General features: G+C 38.5%; 1 protein-coding gene across 4 annotated transcripts in view; it reads left to right on the plus strand.

Annotated features, from left to right (window-relative positions):
* The window catches only part of BCL11B (BCL11 transcription factor B), a 95,499-nt gene extending 73,171 nt beyond the window's left edge, over positions 1-22,328 (plus strand). For all 4 annotated transcript variants that reach the window (XM_071745645.1, XM_071745642.1, XM_071745644.1 and 1 more), the window contains one exon: positions 15,149-22,328. In XM_071745645.1, the coding sequence (XP_071601746.1) occupies positions 15,149-17,160 (2,012 nt within the window). In that variant the 3' untranslated portion in view covers positions 17,161-22,328. The remainder of the gene's footprint in view (positions 1-15,148) is intronic.
* Positions 22,329-22,664: the final 336 nt, after the last annotated feature.

Genomic DNA, 22,664 nt, shown 5'->3' on the forward strand with positions numbered 1-22,664 from the left:
GACTGGATACATCAGGAACACAGGGAGCATTTGGAAATATTTTGACAATCCCCATAAGAAACCAGAAACAAACAAACAAAGTTGAATCTATTTACATAATATTTTAATTTATGCACCTCCTTCCCCCACTATACAGACATGTATGTTGTGTATATTTTATATATGCTGGGGTCCTCAGGCTGTCAACCTCTATGGCAACTCTCAGACTGAGGACAGTGTCAGCAGATAGATCCAGAATTAGTAACCGAGGTGCTGCAAGCACGGCAAGCAAACCTTAAAGCTGGCTCCTATAGTTCCTCTATGGTCTGATAATACAGCACAACTTGTAGAGGTTCCAACATATCTTGTCATTGTTTGGGCAGAATTCCTACCAATTTTTCAGTCAGTAACTTAGTTTATGAGTATGTTCAGGCCTTAAATATTTTAAAGTAAAATCTTTTTAATAACCTACAGCATTGTGTCATTTGATAGTGATGCTGATTACTTGGTTTCTTGTCATCCTGGAAGCAAAGATGCAATAAATGATACCTTTATTTTTGTATTTATTTTAATGAAACAGACAGAAAAGGCACTTTAGAAAAGTGGAGGAAAGAGGAGAAGGTCAGATAAAAACAACTGCAGTCTGATGTTCGTTTTTGTGGTGTTGATAGTTATTATTCCCAAAGAAAATAATGTCCTTTTTTATTTGCTTTTAACATTTTGCCCTTGGCATCTGTTCCATCCATTGTGGACTAACCTAGACTCTGTTCTCTGACGATGGGTTAAAGCGAGCACTTACTGAAAAGCATTCTCTACTTAATTACTTTTCCTTCTTCTGGAAGCTATTTTTTTTTTATAGTCACATGTTAATTGTGTATTAGTAGGCCTTTCTGATTAGTTGAAAACATAATGAAACCTTTGTAAACAACAGAGAGAAAGAGGCAGAGGGAGGGAGGCAGTGGGAAGGGGGGAGAAAGGAACAGGGAGAAAGAGAGGGGTAAAGTGGGGGCTGGACCGGTGGGGGTGGGAATTTTGAAAGGCAGAAATAATACCAGTGGAAATTTCTGGTTTTTTTGAATGACGACTTCCCTTGCCCAAATTAATCAACTTACTTAATGAGAAATGAGATGCATGGAGATGCAAATTGCTGTCGTTCTCCAAAAGCAGGGTGGCAAAGGCAGCAAGTTGGAATGGCTTGGAGGGGGGCTGAGCCGCAGCTGTCCACTAACAAGTCAGTCCTATTTGTAAAGGGCACGGAGCTGAATAACGGTTTTGTTATTGGCTTTCTCTCTCTCTCAGCCGTAGGTAGAAATGCTGCATTTGTTTCCTGCAACTATTTCAGCCAGATAGATGTCCTCCTCTTCCCTCTCGCCTGCCTGTTTGATTCCCACAGTGGAGCCCTGTGTTCCCCGTGTACCCCAGTCTCCCCCCCTGACGGGGTGGAAAATTTGGATGCGCAAGGAATGCAGGCTCAGGTGCAGGGTCTCAAACACGCAAGGTAATACCAGGCATTATTAAATTATCTGCACATCTGTCAGAAGGGCAGGAAAAAACAGAAAATAAACAATCCTTACGACTCAATTCAGTGACTCTCGGAACTCGGCCAGTGCAGATCAGATGTGGTGAATCAGCTGAATCAGGCCCTCTTCTCGGAGATGTTTTTTGTTTTTCCTGGAAAGCTGCTCCTTAAACACAATTCACATTGGTTGTTTTTAAAAGGACTCTCCTCTGTTTGCAGCACTGGATTTCGAACAGGCAGAGCCTCCCCCCCTTCTCGTCCTCCGCCCCCACCCCCTTCTGTTACTGCTTTAAAGAGCTGTGCTTATAGGGATTTTGCAGCTCTCCCTGTGTTATTAGAAAACGTGTGGCTGGGACGGTTAAAATGGGAGTGCTACTGTATGCAAGAGCAATGTTCACTGTAAGCAATCCAAGGAAATCCTGCCAAGGCAGTATATGAACAGCAGCCAAACAAAACACAGGCGCCTTTCCAGTGAAAACCAGCACACTTCTGCAAATAGAGGAAAAATTGACTTTCTGATTTGGAGTGTCTCTACAACTAAGAAGAATTACTACAGTGATTGTTCTAAAAATATTTTTCAGCAGCACATTCTCAAAGGGCTTGGGATGCTTAGCATTGTTTAATTATGCTTCTCTTAGGTGATCAATCTTGATTGTGTAAAAATAAAATAGGAAGTTTTTAGGATCTTCTTTCAAGCTGACATAGACATTATTTTCTGCCATGCTATAGTGACATAAACCACCACCTATTTAAGGAGCAAAAACTGTGTTTTTATCTTTGCACTTCAGAAAGTATTATTGGAGATTCATCTTTTGCAACTTCATGGCCGTAGACTGCAATTTAACTGCTTAATCTCGAGCAGCCCCCAAGATCTCTGCTTCTGTAACTGATGGGTTTTACTTTTCATCTAAAGTGTTTTATACCTTCCTCCTTCCCTTGTGCCCATGTCGCCCCCATATTTAACCTTTAAAAACTTCTGCTTATTTCGCTTCTTTTTTCACCCAGTCTGGGATTTTCCTTTACAGGACTTTCTGAGTCCTGTAGGAAGCCCTTAGTGTAAGATGTGTCTGCAAACATTCTGAAATTCACCAAATTTCCGTAGTGATGAAAATTGAGTGGCATTACACAATTTTTTTTATTGCCAAGAATAAAGATGCTAAGATAAAAAATGTTTTGCTAGTATAAGCTACAGTATTTTCAAAGAATTCTTAGTAACAGAGTGTAAGAATGCAGTCAGTTTATCTAAAGTGAACTGAAGAAATAGGATAGATCTACAGAGAATTATTACTATCCATTTTTACTTCCAAAACCCAACATATTATCAGTTTAAGAAAAAGCAAAAGAATGGTAAATTATTAATTTCAGTTTATGTATTTCCCTTTTCAACTGTCTTTCTTTTAACTAAAGAAACAAAAGATACTTTACTAGATAAATCTCCACTTACTCTTCAAAAATATTTTCATCTGAGTTCTTTCGGCTTAGAGCTATTGTGAACTCAATTCTCTTTCACTACACCACCACAAGCCAGATTCATCCCTACAGTGAAGACTGTGTCTTGAGACAAACCAGTCCCAATGTGGAAAAAGACCCTGATCCAGAGCACATTGAAGCCAGCAGAAAGATTCATATGGGCTTTGGTGAGCTTTGGTGGGATAGGAAACATTTTTTCTCCTTCTTTTGAATTAACTACTCATTTTCAGGGTGAGATACTCTCTACTTTATCAAATCTTAAAGTTGCCCTAATTTACTAAATTAACTTGTGCTATAATTACCATTCAGGCAAAACTTCCAGTATGGTGAAACTGTTGCATATGCTTCTCCCAAGATATGATTGTGTTTTTGAATAGCTGAGGAAGAATAGACCTCTGGCCTGTACTCGGTTTCCTTTCTTTTTTGTGCACAGTGCTGTATTCATAGCCAGTCTTACAGGGAGCAAATCATGCATATATACATATAGACGGAAATACATATACATATATACGTATATCCACATATATGCATATATAATAAGAAAGCTTGAAAATACACACATTTCTGCCTTGAATGTGAGGGATATAATTTGATGTGTTCAAATTAGGACATGGAAGTTGTGGCATATGCCATGTTGAGGCACAGCAGCTCAGTTCTGTATCTTTAAATGTTGATGCACAACTGTGAAACCAGGTGAGATCTGGCCCCAGGTGCTGGCTGCTGCATGCATTGCTGAACAATTTTTAAGGGATACAGATTGGGTGGTTGGAGGAAAAAGTAGGTCTTTTTCTGAATAGATTTTTTTTTTTTTTTTGTGAAGTATGTTTTAGGTTTAGTGTAATGATTAAAACAAATTATCAACTTAAGCTTTGTACTTTAGTCTAACAGGAGCTCGGTATAATCCAGCCCTGACCTGGCTTTTCCTGATGTACAGTAGTAGTCATGGAGCCCCAATTATGTCAAACTGAGGGAAAATTTTGTTGAGACCATGAAACTCATTTCACTGGTGACTGAACACAACTGCTGAATTAAGGGTCTTTCACAGAATAACTCTGAAGGTAAAGTTTGGATGCTGTAGAGTGATACAAGGAATGCTTCTACTTTCCCTGTCTGAACATCAAGAGCCTACGTGGCTTGAGAAACAGCTCGACAGTGAAGTCTTTTCCTTCGTTCCTTTCAGTGTAAACAGTTTTGAATCATTTTACCTTCAAGTCCCTAGGTTCAAATTCTGTGGTCATCAGAGATGAGGCATCCAGGTAAATTTGCAGATACTTTGGACAGTGGCTCATGCTGAAGGTGTGTAGCTTCTAAATCTATTTAGAAATGTTGTTTCAGGCTAAAATTATTGATATACAAGGAAGGTTTTATTCAGAGACATCTGTAGGTTGGCAGCTGTGCCAGCCTTGTCTGTTCTTCTGTTCTAAGTAACAGAAACCATGCAGCAGGGAACAGCAGTGTTTTAGTGACAAGTGTTGAGAATATTGGTTGAATTGCACTGTGAAAATATTTTCATTATTTTTATTATTGCTGTTCTGTAAGCGGATTTGAGATACGTGTCTGCCTATGTCTTTGTACATGAGCGGATGAGGTAGAGAGGGAGGGCTGGTTTTTTTTTTTTTTTTTCAGTCATACCTCCTTAGCATTTTGTACATATCAGCATTCTATCTGAGCGATTTGCTAATTACACTGGAAGACCCACTTTAAATTCAGGAATACTGAAACTTTGAAACTGTAACATTTTGACTGGCGAGAATGACCAGTCTTCTTTTCTCTTTTGCAGTGAGCTAGTTGAAGGAAGCTGGCATTGTCGCAGAGTGAAAGCTCTGCAGAAGTGCCGCAGGTTTTTCATATGGAAATGTGAAATAATGGGGTGATTAAATAGAGCTGTATATTAAAGTACATCTGACATTAGAATTAGCATAATGTGCTCTAGCCCTAGGCTGAGTACTTTATTTGCCATCTGCGTCGGACCAAAATCCCCTGGGGAAGCGCTAAAATATTCTGAATAAACTCAGCCCGAGTTCTTATTGAGAGTAAAATACCATTTGTGGCACGTCGTATTGATTCGTCTTAATTGCGGTGCAGAAAAGAACATTCAGTTGCTGATGACTTTTGTACTCTGTGACAAGTCGGCTGGAGTTATTCTAACACTGCAGTTGGTTAACCTGAGCAGACTGTCGTGCTCAGAGAAGGAGAAAACCTTATCTTCAGTAGCATAAACTACAGTATCATCTCTTGACTTTGCTCCTTCCTCTCTCAATGCAACATCCTTTTTTTTTTCTTTCTTTTTTTTCTTTTTTTTTTTTCTTCTTTCTTTCTTCCTTTTTCTTTTTTAAATTTATTTATTTATTTTTTTAATTCCCATAAAACAGCAGCCAACAAACTGAACGGGAAACGTGGTTTCATTGAATCAGTCCAAGAAAATAAAAATTCTTACCTAGTTATTCTCCCAAGTCTCCCTCTCCATACCTCCACCCCCACAGCTTCTTAAAAAAAAAAATGCAGAAACATCTGACCAGCTTTCATCTAAGGGAGTGAAAATCAGTGGAACTTGTCCTTGAGGATCCATCTCCGGAACCATTAGTTCAAGAGATTTATTATGTATATTTTTTAAAAAGCTGTGGCTTCTCCTGTGCATAAGCCCACAGTCCTAGTCAGTTGTAATGGTTTGATTTTTGTCAACTCTCCACTCAAATAGGTTGCTGAATACCTTTGAAAAAGTGCTTATAACATGCATAAAGGATAAATATTTCATCTGAAGGAAAATACTTTGATGCTCTGTGCAATTCTGTAACATTCATAAGGTCCAGTTTTTACCCTATAATTGCCTATCATTATACACAATTTACATATTCAAACATTCTCTACAAACCTTAGTCTAGCATGTTTTTATTACAAATTCAGATCAAGGGAATAACCTTTAACTTCAGAGACAAATGAGACAAATTTACAAGTGCATGTCTGCTGTTTTCTTGTGTTTTATAAATCCCTGCAGACCCGAACACTTTTGCTATAACGCCACTCAGAACAATATACATATATTACTACTTGTTTGTAGTGCTTCAGTAATGAGTCCCCTTTGTATTAGATAACCTATATAATTCAGCATCTAGGCCCTCCATAACGTCAATTATCTCCTCATAGCTAAATGTACATTCCATTAAAACAAGATTTACAGCCTTTATAATACTTCTTAGGACTGAACGTGGAGATTTTGTGGATTTAAGGAAGCAGAGATGGGAGTTAGCATTTGTTAAAGAAGCAATGAATTAAAACAAAAATGCTATTTCATTTGCTAGCCATGAACAGACACCTTATACCCTTAAGAAATAGTGGCAGTAAGACAGTCTGAAGTACTCCTGGGGAAAAAAATCAGGAAAATTTGGTTTTATCCCTTAGTGTTTTTTATTATTTCCTAATTTACTCTTTATTTTGCAATTATATGACATGGACAATTTCCTTTATGTATCGTCCTTTAAGTTCCTATTCAGATTACTTAGAACTGTTGCTTGTAAGATGAGAAAATGGCACCTTAGAATAGTTTGTGGCATAAAGAAAAAAATCCCTGCACTTGCCAGTTTTCAAACAAAACTACTTACAGGAAACCGCTTTAAAAGGAAGCTGCTGGCATATTTCATATGTTTTAGAAAAGGCTGACATTATTTTAAATGCATTTGAATATCTTATGCAAAGAAAAGGCCTAAAAGTGTCCTTGAGCAGTACAAGGGTTTTTCATAACTGCTGTAAGTGGGATCCTATATATTAAACTGCCAGTCATGGGTAGTAGTATGGTCTTTTCATCTCATGAGTTGGTACATTTTCCTCCCTCCCCCCCATCTTACATTCCCTGTTTTCACTGCTAGTTTTCACTATTTTACACAGCAGGTTTATAAAGCAGTCTTTGTCTGTTAGCTGATGTCCTAGGTTCAGAGAAGCTAACTAAAGACACAAAGCTGTTTAGATGCTAAAGGCGGAGTCAATTGAAACTGTTGTATCACAAAGGGCTAATTTAAAAGTTAACTCATTCACTATTGATCTTTTAATATTGATTTTGCTGTTTGCTCCTCACTTTTCACACTTCTCCCTTTCTCTGCTTTATAAATTGCCTTTGTATTTTTGAATTTAACACCAATTAGAAGAAAGTGTTCATAGATGACAAATGTTATTTTCCATTTTAATAGTGCATTTAGATCAAAATCCCTGTGTTGTGCATTTCAATTTTTGCTATACATCTCTCTTCCTTTTTCTGCACTAAGGAAAAGCACTACTTACACTTCTGTGGGCTGAGCATTAACTTCCTGTAAGCCACAAGCTCTTTTAAGGAATGAGAAATTGGACATCCAGAAGGAAGTTGCCCAAAATGACTATTGACATTTTATACCTAAAAATATAATATTGCCATTTTGTAATGGCACTAGAAATTAAACTGAGCTGTGGATTTGGCTCATTTATGTGAATCTGGCAGTACAGATCTGAGGTATGATTAAGTCTCGCAGAAAATGGGACTATTGAACACAAGCTGCATCTTCAGCCAAAGGTCGCCTGTGTCCATTAAGAAGCAGGAAGCATCTGTTTGTGTTATGTGTGGCTGTAGTCTGCTTGCAGTCTCTTTCTTTTTTTGTAAGTATAAATGCCAGAGAGGACATACAAAATGCTTCTGGGGAAAGTTTAATGAAAAAAAATCACGACTCAATATATTCATATAAGCCTAGTTAAGATCCTTGTTCAGGATAACCTGGTGTAGCTTATCTGGAAAAATTCAGTGTCTTCATTGGTGGTTATCAGACCTACTTTGATTTCATGTTAGGGTAGTTTCAATCAGAGTTTGGCTAAGAGTATGATTTTTAAGGTACCAGGTTTGTAATTCTGGGTATTTATAAGATTCATGCTCTTTGTTCTTGGAATTACGGAAGGATTGGCTTTAGACATTATGATATTCTGATTTCTTGAATATATATGACTGGTAATTAATCTGTTTGGTTTTCCACATGTATGACAAAACAGTTCATTTGATGAAAAAAATTATTACTACAAAAATGGTAAACAGACAATTTGCAGTTCTGCCTAACAGGAAAGGAACACCGCTGAAAAGCACAAATGGCTTCAAAAAAATAAAATAGCCTCCCAAAAGTGGGGCAGCATTTAATCCACCAAAGACAAAGCTTGGTCAATAGTACATTTCTAATAGTGGTGTAATATTAATTTGATATATATGTGTTAACTAGTGCTATTGCAGATCATTTTCAACAGGTAGAAAATGCTCTTGAATATTTGCATCACTAATTAAAATCAGTGTTGGGAACGAGAGGATCTTGTGGGTTTTCTTGGTACAAAGCTTGTTGCATAACCTCTGCAGAGAACTTTCAGTCTCACTAGTCAGGTAGAAGCAGGATAAGGAAAGCTGTAAAACACACAGACAGTGTGTGGGAGAAGAAAATTGCATGAAGTCGTGATTTTTCTTCTGTTTGAAGATGGCACTGGAGGAGATAGGCTATTCAAGAGGCAAAGTAGGAAAAGAGAACAGGGACTGATATGGGGAGGAAACAGGAATCTGTTACTGAGAAGTTACTTCTCAGTTACTTCTCCTTTCTTCAGACACCCTTATTTTTCTACCCATCTCTTAAAACAATTTTATTTTTGTTTTTGTCACAGTCTTTTCTTCCAACCTCATCCTGAGATTCCCCATTTCCAAATGATTAGAGGCTACATGGCTCCTCATACTTTGGCTCTTGCACCTAAACCTTGATCTCCTCTCATTGACTGAGATGCACTTTGTATCAACTGAACTTTACAAGGGAGTCTGTTCCTCTGAGTAAAGAGTTGGAGAGGCTTAGGTTGTGAGACTGCAGGCATCTTGCTAAGTCATAAGACACCAACTTCAGTTGCTAGTTGATGCTTACTTTGTGAACTGTTGGTGACAGTCCCCATCTACTACAGCAGGGTGTGATCCAAGACTCTCCTAAGCCCTTTCTTTAGGCAAGGCAGTGTAGGGATAAATGCACTGCTAGCTCTGGGGATGGAAATAGGAGTTGTGCTTATTTTACATCTTCAGCTCATGTCAACACCAAAATTAAAATGAAGAGGGACACACATAAAAATTATTCTTTTGCATTTGTTGTTTAAAGCTAGTGGATGGCATTGTACTGGCAGTGGTGAATCTTACCCAGGCTTGGACCCTACTTAACACCTCTGTCTTTTTTATTGGGACTGTCACTCCATCTAGAATGAAGGCAGCAACACTTCCGAACACCCCAGGGAATGCAGGGAGGCTAAGCCTCTCAATACTGTGTGTGCTCAGCATGTGTTTATTCAGTCATAACCATATATAAGTAAATGTTCCTGCTAACTTGGGTAATTTAGAGTGGTAATATGGTTTATAAAGCATCTTCAGCAGAAATACCTACATTAGAGATATTTTTGAATACTCAGTCAAGCATTGGGAATGAACTGATATAGTTCACACTGCATATCCACACTTGCAGACACCTGGAAATTATTTGGCCCTTGTCTAGGTGACCTGTCAAACCACACATAACCATATATTTTCTTCACTATGAAACACTAAATCTTTCCAGTATTTAATGTCCTTCTCTTTAATGTCAGCCAGTCTTATAAGTTATGAGACTTGTTAAACTAGTGTTCTCAATTACGGTATTTTAATTTTAATAATAATTCAATTAAAGGTGTGTTTTTAATGGAGCATCCACATTACCTTTATTGGTATTATAAGTGTAACCATCATAATAACAAGGAATAATTATTAAAATACTCATTAAAAATTGAGTGTTGGAGAAGAGAGTACATTGGTGAAAGGATTGTATGAACATGATACGTCTGTTCCTGAGTGCTACAATAAAAGATCTTTCTTTAAAGCTTGCAAGTTTCTACTTTTTCTGAACTTCTAAAGGTGCAGTAAAGCAGGATTGAAATCCCTTTACATTTTTATAGCAGCTGTTGTAACTTTTGTAAAGGGAACCAGAAACACTATGTGGCAAGTATTGCTAGAGGTAAAGAATGGCCATGGTTATGTGGACCTGACTGTAGGTCCTCACAACAGTCATGGCAGGAGTTACAGGTGGGTGATTAAAAAGGGGGAGAGTTTGTTCTCTGTTACAGCTAATGGAATTATTCACACGTGCTGAGGGTAAAACTCACTGGATGTCACTGGAGCCCAGTAGAAAATAATGAATTCTCAACAGTTCTTATCTCACTCTGATTACTGTTTGATACTATCCAGAATAACTGAGGATATTTTTTTGAAAATTTATCTCCAGGGAAAAGGCACTCAGCATACATGGTATATAGAAAGCCATGTGCTAGCTGGGTAGGAAGAGCTGTGTACCACTGAATGTTACAAGTCAGACTGCAAAGGACAGATAAGTCAATAGTGAGGATGCCTGGTGCAGTGGGATGAATGTCCACAGACCCAGGCTACTTTTGTTCTGGGATGGGCAAACTGACCCATCTTTTCTCATCACATCCTGCAAGGGCAGAATTTGGGAGGCAGGATCTGAATTTCTGTTGTTCATGAAAGAGAAGACCTCTCATTATTGCTTTGAGATTTTAAATGGAACATACTTTGTGATGCAGTAATGGAGGGAACACATTTTAGTATTTCTGGAAAAGACCATCTTTTGTCATAATATGAACAAAAGGCAAGAGTGTTCAATAAGTTCATAGTTTATAATTATCTGCTTTGGGAGAAGACACTGAAGAAATTTTTAATCTACCAGATTAAACAAGATCCAATGGTTGGCAGTTGAACTCAGCAACTGCAATAAGAAATAGTATTTTTAATACTGAAGATAGTCAACCATTGCCACAGTCTACTCCAATATATAATGAATTATCTCTCACTTGGCATTTCCAAATCACACTGGGGAAGGAGGTACTAAAAGACATGAAATGGTTCAACTGCTGGTCACTGGGCTGGATTATATATGTATGTGATGTGCAGATTAAATTGTTTTCTATGTTTTTCATGTACATGTAGGTAGGTAAAAATATTAGGATCTTAAATTGCAGGAAGAAAGATTTAGATTGGGCATTTGGGGAATATTCATGATGGTAAAAGAGAGAAGGAATGTGGTAGGCTTTGGGAAGGTTGTAGACTATCCAGATAGCTCTTGAAGTGGGGTAATGGCATCTGCCATATATAGTAATAGATATAGACACCCTTTGGAACTGGACAAGGGCAACCCTTTAAGGTTCTTTAATTTCATGGTCCTTCCTAGCCTTCAAATCAGTATTTCTGAACATACACATCTGTGTCTCAGTAGGATTCAGTCCTTCAAACCTGTCTCATGTTTGAAATTCAGTGGCAGTGTTTGTTTGGCTTTAGTGCAATCTTGAAGCTACTATTGGCTGCTCAGAGCTTGTGGCCTGGATGTCTCATCTCAGTACATAAACCATATCTATCAAGTAATGCAAAGGTAAATAATTATAATTGAGCCATTAGCCCCTAAAATCACGCCGAGTTACAGACTGTAGGGTTGAATCCACGTGCAATTCATTGAACAGTGTTAATGAAGTCTTACCTATGCTTAACTCTTAAGCACATGAATAATGTTATCACTAACAGAGCACTTCAGCCTATGCTTATGTTTCACTGATGTTGATTGCTCACACGCTGAAAGTAAAGCACATGCTAAAGCAATAAAGACCACATATGGCAAAGACTGTATATGTAGTTGTCATAAAGTGGGTATTTAGACAGCCTTCAGACAGGCAAGGGATTAAGATAGCCATATATCAAAAGTAGCCTTATAACAAAGAGTTTTATAGTGTAGGTGCACTGCATTATTAAATATAAGGATAAGTGTTGAGCAATACATGGCTGTTTCTGGGCATGTTTAAAATATTTAGCAAGTTTTTTAATATGAAAATGTTCAGAGTGGATCTTCAAAGACTTTTTGACATTGTTCTGTTCTTAAAAGTAAGCATCTACACTGCTCAGGGCAACTTCTAGGCAAGATAAGCATGAAGTGATAATATGGAAATGAACATTTTTTCTTTTTTTTTTTTTTCTTTTTTTTTTTTTTTTTTAAACAGGGAGTCTGGGGAGAGACTTTGAGGGCTGTGAAAGTTAAAATATATATATAAACATAGGCATGCAGACACGAACACTTGTGAAGCAGTTAGAGATTCGTAGCCAGGCAGCCTGCAGTCAATTTTGCCATCGTGTCAGGGTCTCCTGTACAGGACTATTAAGGAGCATAAAAGCTAAGCAACAAAAAAAGGAAGACTGTTTGATGACTTCTAGCTTGAAAATCTTATATCACCAATAGCAATAATTTGCTCTGCTTGAAAGAAAACTAAAAAGAGAGGGTTTTACTTTCCTCACTTCAATTACATAGGGGTGAAGTTTTGTAGAACAAAACACACCAAAACATCTCAGTTCAACGTAACATGTAGTAGCAAGCATCCAGCCAGCTGCCATTTTGAGGGTAATTTTTTTAATCAGCCATTTCAGTTTTAGCCTTGATCCTCAGACTGCTCAGGAATTTTTCTCCTTAAATGTGTGCCTTTGCTGAAGTAAACGTGTTGCTGTTGTTGTCACAGTCTAATACACAGCTGCTTGCTTCATCCTGTCAGCTCTTGAGATAAGCAAGGAGAATGCACGCACACATGCACATGCTCACATACTTCATTTTTTTAAAGAAAAAACCCACAACAAAAAAGGAATGCATACCGTGACTTTAAAAATGGAAGAATCGAACAGCTGTGGGTAATAAATCGATTAATTAGAGTGGATAAAATGAAGGTGAAGGGTGCAGAGCACTCTTTAATATGAAGATATATGACCTTGTAAGATGCTGCACTTCATTTGCTATTAGATCACACTTCAGAGGGGGCTTTATTAAAATCTATTCTAGGGTGAGCTGAGGTAAAACATATTGTTAAAAAAAGCTTTTGACAGGGTATGTTATATACTTTAGTCTGCTTCAGTGATTTCTGTCACTTTTTATACTACACATGTTGCTGTGCAAGAAAAGTTAAAGGTCTAGACATTTTCATCATATTTCTGTAAGAAACAGAAATTTAAATATTTGAAGTAATAATGGGAGCATTTACTGTTGCTTTGGCTGCAGAGCTGACATAAAACTCCCTAACTGCCTCAGTGCTGAGTAGATTTTTAAGGGATAATGTATCAGTTCCTTTCTGTATTTGTACGTGGCTTTCATTAATGTCAATAACAGTTATGGGCAGTTTTTCCAAGCCAAGTACCGTTCCCAAACTTGTGCTTTTTCCAATAGCAGTTATTCGAGATTTATCAAAGCAACTGGGTCTGTCCCAAAAAGATGCAGTGTGCAGGGCTGAGGCACCGGGGGCTGTGTCAGACAGGCAGAAACGCCTGCTATGCTGTGTATGTTTTTTCTTGGCTATGGAGTGCTGGCTTCTCAGAAATCAGGGTCTGAAGCTGCTATCCAACAGCAATAGACCTACTAAATCAATAGGAGCGTGAGGAGCTGCACTGCATTTATCACCTACCTTTGTAAATAAGTCTCAATCTGATAGATGCTCTTTTCTTTACGCTTTTATAGATGTTCAGTGGGCGATAAGATGAGATAGTCTGACAGGCTGATAGGTAGGCAGATAATCTTCTAGCCTTCTTGTATAAGGTTTTGTAGGTTTTGTTAGCAGCAGCTGTTCCTGCAACAGCCAGAAGAGGGGAATTCAGCCAGCAGCAATCCTTTGAGTTTAAATTTTAGTTTTTTTCTTTTTATTTATTTTTTAACTTCTATGAGTCATTCCCCTTTACAGAGGTAGTTTTGATAACACAGTTCTATTCACCTTATAAACTCTCATTTTCAAGATAAAGCAACAGGTTTTTATGACTCTCAATTTCCCTCTCCCCCATCTAGGAAGGAGTTGTGTATTTCAGCTGTGGATCTGTTATGAAGATATGGGTCAGGTGGAAAGCCTAGGTTATGAAATTTCAAGAGGCTTAGTACCTTTAGGTGCAGCAGGACCATCGCTAGCCAAACGATATCCTTTCATAAAGAAATAAACAAAAAAACCTAACTAACTAACTAACAGGATATTAATTGTAGATTTCCCAAAATGGGTGTAATTTTTCTGGGAACCTCCCCCTCATTTAAAAAAAAGAAACAAAACTCAACCAAATCCTGGGTCACAGTTTTCAAGGTGACACATACTTATGAAGTTATCAGAGTCTTGCAGAGGCACTGAAAAAAGGGAAGGGGCGAAAAAGTGCTTTTTGAAGATAGCACATAGTTTATAGTGTGCCCAGGACTGGAATTTTCTAGCTAGCAAAATTCTGACTGTAGTGCAGGCTTGTCCGCACCTGTCCTTTATGTGAAGCTGAATCAAGGTTGAAGGAATGCTTTCCACATTTATGCAGCCGTTCAAAGAGGCTAGAAAGGCAAACAGAACAATGTTTTTGGCTCCAGTGAGTGTTTCTGCATTGGAGGGCAGGCTCAGGCTCAGAAATTCTTGGGACCTGGTTCAAGCATGGCCTGACATTTGTTACTCTTAATTGCAACTGTGCTGTCGGCTTTGATTACCGGATGTTTCATTTGAGTGGCTTCTTGGTGTTTTGGCAAAAAGAATTTCAAAGTGGTTTATGCAAGAGTATGTTTTCCAAGCTCCTGTTGACTTGAACAGGACTTGTATAGCTAAATACCTACATGGTATTTTAAAAATGGAAGTGCTGGCATGACTGGAAGCATGTATAAATTAAATTCAGCAAGATCTCAGGGGAATGCTGCATGAAGTATATACAAATATAAAATGAAAGAGTAAAAATGACACTGAAGCTCCTTGCAGGTGCCTTGTAAAACCTACCACACTGCATTTTCTTTGGTTTTCATCTGTCATCATAAATCCTTTGAAACAAATTCCTTTTTGTGGAATAAACACATGAAAAAATTTGGATCCTTATGTGTCATACAGGAAAGTTGTATTTGCAAGTTAGAGAATATAAATGTGTATAGCACCAGTGCGTATGTGTGATATTTGTCATACATGTTAAGTGAATAAGTGTGGTGAGTAAATGTGCTGTTCAACAATTTATATCATTCAATACATTGCAATTAAGTCCTTCTTTCAGAAACGCCAAGGAGGAAATGTGCTAGCAAAATAAAGCACATGCCAACTGTATTTAAATGTTCTCCGCTGTATTATTTTTTGAGTGTTCTTTCTGTTTTTCTTTTATAGGTAAAGATGAGCCTTCAAGCTATATTTGCACAACATGCAAGCAGCCTTTTAATAGCGCTTGGTTCTTGCTTCAGCATGCCCAGAACACACATGGATTCCGCATCTACCTGGAAACAAGCCCTTCAAACAGTTCCCTTACTCCACGCATCACCATCCCTCCTCCTCTGGGACCAGAGACTGTTGCACAGTCCCCGCTGATGAATTTCCTTGGAGACAACAACCCTTTCAATCTTTTGCGGATGACAGGACCCATCTTGCGTGAACACCCTGGCTTTGGTGAGGGTCGGCTCCCAAACACACCTCCACTGTTCAGCCCACCGCCTCGTCATCATCTGGATCCACATCGCCTTAGTGCCGAAGAAATGGGGTTAGTTGCCCAGCATCCCAGTGCCTTTGACAGAGTTATGCGTTTAAACCCCATGGCAATTGAATCCCCAGCGATGGATTTCTCCAGAAGGCTTCGAGAGCTGGCAGGAAACAGTTCCACCCCTCCGCCAGTCTCGCCCAGTCGCACCAACCCTATGCATCGCCTGTTGAATCCTTTCCAGCCAAGTCCTAAATCACCTTTTTTGAGCACCCCACCACTGCCCCCCATGCCTCCCAGCAGCACTACACCTCCCCAGCCTCAGGCCAAGAGCAAGTCCTGTGAATTTTGTGGGAAAACATTCAAGTTCCAGAGTAACCTTATCGTGCACCGGCGTAGTCACACAGGAGAAAAGCCCTACAAGTGTCAGCTCTGTGACCATGCTTGCTCCCAGGCCAGCAAGCTAAAACGCCACATGAAAACACATATGCATAAAGCTGGCTCCATGACAGGCAGGTCAGATGATGGGCTGTCCACCACTAGTTCCCCCGAGCCAGGCACAAGTGAGCTCACTGGAGAGGGACTGAAATCCAGTGAGGCAGATTTCAGGAATGAGAGCGATCCTTCCCTGGGCCATGACAATGAGGAAGAGGAGGAGGAGGAGGAGGAGGAAGAGGAGCTTGAGAATGAGAGCCGTCCAGAGTCAAGCTTCAGTATGGATTCAGAGCTGAGTCGTAACCGAGAAAATGGCTCCAAGTCACTGCCGGACGAGAAATCCCTCGTCCTGGGAAAAGTCATCGAGAATGTAAGTCTAGGTGCCATCCAGCAATATAATGACATGCTAGCTGAAAAACAGAAGAGGAGTAGCTTCATGAAAAGGTCTTCTGACCAGCGAGACTTGTGTCCTCGAGACCTCTGTCAGAGAGATCCAGGTGATGAAGACTCTGTGGTAGGAGAGCTGGACCGCACTGAGGAAGGGACAGTGAATGGAAGAAACTTTGGCCCGGGTGAACCCTTCCCAAACTTGTTCCCCCGCAAGCCAACACCTATCACAAGCCCCAGTTTAAACAATTCCTCTAAAAGAATAAAGGTAGAGAAAGATTTGGACTTGCCACCAGCAACGATAATACCTTCTGAAAATGTTTACTCCCAGTGGCTGGTAGGGTACGCAGCATCGCGGCACTTCATGAAGGATCCATTCCTCGGATTCACAGACTCCCGACAATCCCCCTTCGCAACCTCTTCCGAGCACTCCTCGGAGAATGGGAGCCTGCGTTTCTCCACCCCGCCGGGGGACATGCTGGACGGGGGGCTCTCAGGGCGCAGCGGCACGGCGAGCGGAGGCAGCACCCCCCACATCAGCGGTCCCGGTCCTGGGCGACCCAGTTCGAAGGAAGGGCGCAGGAGCGATACATGTGAGTACTGTGGCAAGGTCTTTAAGAACTGCAGCAATTTGACGGTGCACCGTCGGAGCCACACTGGAGAGCGGCCTTACAAATGCGAGCTCTGCAACTATGCATGTGCCCAGAGCAGTAAGCTGACGCGCCATATGAAAACGCATGGCCAGATAGGGAAGGAGGTCTACCGCTGCGACATTTGCCAGATGCCCTTCAGTGTTTACAGCACCCTGGAGAAACACATGAAAAAGTGGCATGGAGAACATTTGCTGACAAATGACGTCAAAATTGAGCAGGCAGAAAGAAGCTAAGGCCCCCCCCCCTCTCCCCACCCCACCTCTTCCCCTTCCCCTCCCTGCCCCACTAGGTTAAATTTCAGGGGTCTAGGTAACATTTTATTTGTACAGTTTAACTATTGCCAACTGAGAAAAGATGACCTAACTTGCCTCCGTAAACATAACATAGCATAACTATGGTAGGTGCCAGACTTTGGCACTTAAAGTATAACCTGTGTCTACAAAGTTCTATTAAACCTGAGGGTTGATTAAGGCAGTAAAAATTGTGGAGCCTTTTAACTGTGCAATAATTTCTGTATTTATTGGGTTTTTGTAATTTTTTGGCATGTGCAGGTACTTTTTTTTATTCTTTTTGTTTAAATTTCTTTTAAAATTTTGTTGGGTATCCCTTTTTAATTTTACCCAGTCATAGCCTGAGATTACTTGCATTGTAGGGGAGAAACATATCTTTTTAAATTATAATTTTTGGGCCGCTGCTTTGTTGAAATTTAAGCTAAGCATATGTAATTTCTTGTGAAGAAGCCACCATTTGAAATATTTTCTTTCTTTCTTTCTTTTTTTTTTTTTTTTTCTTTAATTTTCCTTTCCTCTTCTTAAAAAACCTTGAAGATTAGGGAAAACAAAATTGTACGGCGAATAACAATCTTTAAAATTAGCACTTTCTTTTGGAATTGGATCGAATATGTAGCACTGACAATGTCGCTGACGATAGAGGCCTTTTCTAGATGGATTTCATCACTAAAGTTATGGCAACAAAAAAGACAGGTGCAGAAAGCAGCTACATTCAAAAAACAGAAGCATTCATAATTGTCCATTGCAATCAGATAGTTTCTCTGTGTTGTTAAAAGTTATGGCCATTTTGTCACTTTTGAGGGTGTTTTTCCCTCCCTCTTGCCCTCCCACCACTCTTCTCGGAAACAGTAAAGTACATCTTGAGTACTGTAATATTCTTTTCAGACCTTGGAGGAGCCAAATGTCATTCTTTTTCTTTGTAAATAACAAAATCATAAACTTGAAAGGAGGACATATACTTTCGTCCAGATTTGCTGGAATTGAAATAATTATTGGAGGATGTGAAAGTCTGAAATTATCAGTATAAAGCCTCAACTCATAGGTATTTGGTTTATGAAGGGAAATATTAGAACTATCTTATATGATGTACAATGATGTTATTATAAAGAAGGGAAAAATAAATTCTTTTCATTTTATCTTTTGATTTTTATAGTCTGCTCCTACTAAAGTAGCTAAAAGTTTTCCCTTTAACTTAATTAGGAACAGAATGGAATTGTGGTCAGAAAAAAAGCATTACAACAGGAAAAAAGTAAAGAGAAGAAAAATGCACCTGCTCTACTTTAAAATTCAATTTTTAAAGCCTTTTATGACTAATATTAACAAACAGTGGACAATTATGGTTAGAGATTTAATTATGTTGACCCGCACTTTAAAGCTTTTGTTTGTGGTTAAGAGAAAAATGGCTTCTCAACAAGAAATTACATGATATTATTCTGCTTGGCCCAAAGGTGGGTTAAACTGTAAGGGAACAGCTGAGATTAAGTGTCAGTGTTGCTAAGCATGGCATTCACAATACTGGCACTATAAAGAAAAATAAATAAAAATAATTTATTGGACAGTTTTTCTACTGCCATTCAATTTGACGTGAGTGCCTTGAAAACTGATCTTCCTATTTGAGTCTCTTGAGACAAATGCAAAACGTTTTTGTGAAATGAAAAGACTTTAAAAAAAAAAGTAAAAGTATGAAAAGTACATACTTTAGAAAAAAAAGAGCCACATTTACTAAAAAAAAAAATAAAAATTACTGGTTGAAGATAGTGGACATGAAAATGCCATAAGACCCAATCAAATGAAGATGTATACCCAGCACAACTTCGGACATCCATTAGCTGAATTATTCTCAGCCTTTTTTTTTTTTTCAGGACAACGCTGCTTAGGAAATGGAATGGAAATGATTTACTGCTGAATTAAAACTCAAATGACACAAATTACAAGTTGTTATCATTGAATGAGAAAAAACAATTCAGGAACAACGGCTAATTTTTTTAAAAGTTAAATTTAGTGCACTCTGTCTTAAAATACGTTTACAGTATTGAATACATACAAGGGTAAAAAAGAAATTGTGTGTATGTGTGTTTGAGCAATCTTTTTTTTTTCAAAGTTTGCTTAATAGGTTATTAAAAAAAATGCCATAATGGCCATGTGTATATTGTTTTCTTTTGGTGACGGGGTTTTAGTATATATTATATATATTAAAATTTCTTGATTACTGTAAAAGTGGACCAGTATTTGTAATAATGGAGAATGCCTGGGCATTTTACAAAACCAGAAAGAAAAAAAAAAAAAAACTTTTCTTTTTTCCTTGAAAATGTTGCAGTAAAATTTAAATGGTGGGTCTATAAATTTGTTCTTGTCACTGTAACTGTAAAGTCTTGAGTTTTAGTAAATTTTTTTCTGCCTTGGGTGTTGAAATTTTATTTGGAAAAAATGTATAGAATCTTGTATTCGGGGATTAAAAGGTGATTGCTACACCATGTAGAAAAAGTATGTAGAAAAAAGTGCTTAATATTGTTATTGCTTTGCAGAAAAAAAAATCACGTTTCTGACCTGTACCTATTTTTCTCTTTTTTTCTCCCCTTCTCCCCTTCCCTTCTCCTTCTGGAATGGATATTGATATTGGTTGATTCATATGATGTAGGCACTTGCTGTATTTTTACTGAAGCTTGTAATTTTTTAACTGTACGCTTGTCCTTTTAAAGGGATTTAATGTACCTTTTTGTTAGTGAATTTGGAAATAAAAATAAAAACAAACAAACAGGCTGCCATAATATATTTTTTTAATTTGGCAGGATAAAATATTGCAAAAAGAAAAAAAAATTTGTATGTGAAGTCCTTATTGTACAGGAAAAAATGGGGTTGTTAGACGACCTTTGAGTAAAAGAAACAAACAAAATAATTAATTGCTTTTTTATTTTTAATTCTTTTGTTGTTGTTGTTCACAAATAATTTTAGTTGTATATATATTTTTTTTTGTCAGAAATGGCCTACAAAAAAGTGCTGTTCCCACAGGGCTCTAAATAACTTCAAAGTTGCCTGGACCCCTTGCATCAAGGTTTTACCAGGTATGGTTGAACCAGGCTCGATGGTTATTGCCTGTTTGTGTGAAATGAAATTCTGTTCCCGTAAAGGTGTCTGAGGTGCCATCCCACAGCTTCCCCACAGATTCAAGAGAGAGAGAGGAGATTTTTCCTCCCAAACAAGAAGGTGTCCAACACATCCTCCTTCTCCAAGCCACATTCCCTACTTACTGCACCCTTCACCCTGCTATCACCTTATGGAAGAAAGTAGTTTTCTCACAAACAGTGAGAGCTGTTGCATCCACTTTGATGTAAAATGGGCTGCTGTTGGTACAGCTGTAACCAGGTTGAAGTAAATTGGTCCAGGCATAGCCCTCCTCTTCCCTGTCAGAACAGGACCTACCCCATGTACAGGTCTTGCCAGTCCATGTTATTAGCTGCTTTGCTGCTCTTCACTTCTAATTGTACATTCCATAAATTTCTGAATGTTTGAGGGACTGGGATGAAATTCTGTGCCTTTTGATTTCTCTCTGCTGTTCACTCTCTCTCTCTCTATCATATGCTCTCTCCCTTTTGGGTCCAGAGTAAGACAGGTGTCAGAAGAGGCACTGATGCTCTAGTGAAGGGGAGAAGGAGAAAATGCTCACCACTCTTGCAGGAAATGACGGTAAAATGAAAACACAACAACAAAAAAACCCCATTGCCATGCCAAATTCTTCTGCTGCTTTCATCTGTGCAGAGCTGCTGGAGTGAATGGAGAGGCATTGGTGTAACAGCAGGGAGAATTTGGTCCAGCTACCTAACAGATAAGCTATATGTCTTCCTGGCTTGAGCAACATGCCCTTAAGACTTCTGGGAAAATTCTGGATCTCAGTTAAGCTGATATTAATCAGGAATTTTTCATCATTCTTAGTCCTGGGTTACTCCAGCGTAGCTGAGGCTGGAATGTGGTCCCTTAAAGGCACGATCTCACTCTGGTTAAAATTCAGATCTCTGGCATCCATATAAATCCAGAGTCATGTCACAGAATTCAGCAGAATCCCTTGGGCGTGTGTCAGTGTAACAAAGAGCAGAAAATAATTGCATATTTTCAGTCCATAATTCATTGATTTTGGAAAGAATTTTACCTTTCATTTTAGCATAAGTTGCTTAGGAACTCTGGTGTCCCTGTTGTTTTTAATTATCCAGGATATCTAACACCAGCAGTTGTCTAATTTTGTGACTTGAATCACTGAAAATAACAATAAGTCACCCAAAAGCACAAGGGTTGTGTTTCTGTAGACTGTTGTGATAATGAAATGGCCCTCCTTCTTGCTTAGAAGAACTGTAGTTTACTAGGCCATAAGCACAATATAACAGACATAAAATAGCTAGAATGCTGCCATAGTTCTCTTCACAATTAAAATAGATTTTTCTTATTATTTAAGGTTGAATTTACTACTTTCATTGTGTCTAGTCCTGTTGCCTTTGAGGTCCAGAGCAAAACTCCAGTCAAGTCCTTTGGCAACAGGATAGGTTTGAGAACCTGGTTTTAGAAAGGAAAAAACCCCGCATTTTTTTAAGGAAAGGGTCAAAATATCAGCATTTCATCCCAGTCCTATATAAAAGACAGTCCAAGGTTTTGTTTATCACAGGCAAACTCATTTTTATGGTGCTCTTTGTATTTTAGAACTGCAAAGCAAAGTAACGTTGATTTAAGTTGTTTGCATTTGTACCGGCAAGGCAAAATATTTTTATTACCTTTTTCTATTACTTATTGTATGAGCTTTTGTTGTTTACTTGGAGGTTTTGTCTTTTACTACAAGTTTGGAACTATTTATTATTGCTTGGTATTTGTGCTCTGTTTAAAAAACGAGAGCACTTTTTTTTTTATTATGGATAAAATGTTGAGATGGCTGGAGGTCATTTCAATATGGCTTAGTGAAATATTTATTGTTCCTTTTATTCTCTGTACAAGATTTTTGGCCTCTTTTTTTTTCCCTTACTGTCACAATGTTGAGTTCAGCATGTGTCTACCATTTCATTTGTACGCTCGTTCAAAACAACGTTTGTTCCAGTTTCAAGTTATAAAAATAAATTGGACATTTGACTTGATCTCCAAATCTTGTCTTTCCTATTTCTTGAAATTGAGGGGTGGGAAAGAGAAAAAAGAAGGGAGTAAGGAGCTTAAGCTCCAGTACAAGTGATAGAGCTTGTGCCTTGTTTTCTCTCAGTTGTTGTGGTAGTCCATCAGGAAAGAATTGCTGTCTGTGGAGGGCATGTGAGCACCTGCATGATGCTAAGCAAGATGATCAAGACCTGCTTTCATTCCTTGAATTTAAAGATAATGTAAAATATTTCCTGACTAGGGTTTTTGACAGAAAATGGTAGAATAATGCTTGAAGCAGTTAAATTTCTTCTATGAAATTGTGCCAAGCTTGGGGCAATTAG

The sequence above is a fragment of the Heliangelus exortis genome, chromosome 5 (assembly GCF_036169615.1).
Source record: "Heliangelus exortis chromosome 5, bHelExo1.hap1, whole genome shotgun sequence".
Classification (NCBI taxonomy): domain Eukaryota; kingdom Metazoa; phylum Chordata; class Aves; order Apodiformes; family Trochilidae; genus Heliangelus; species Heliangelus exortis.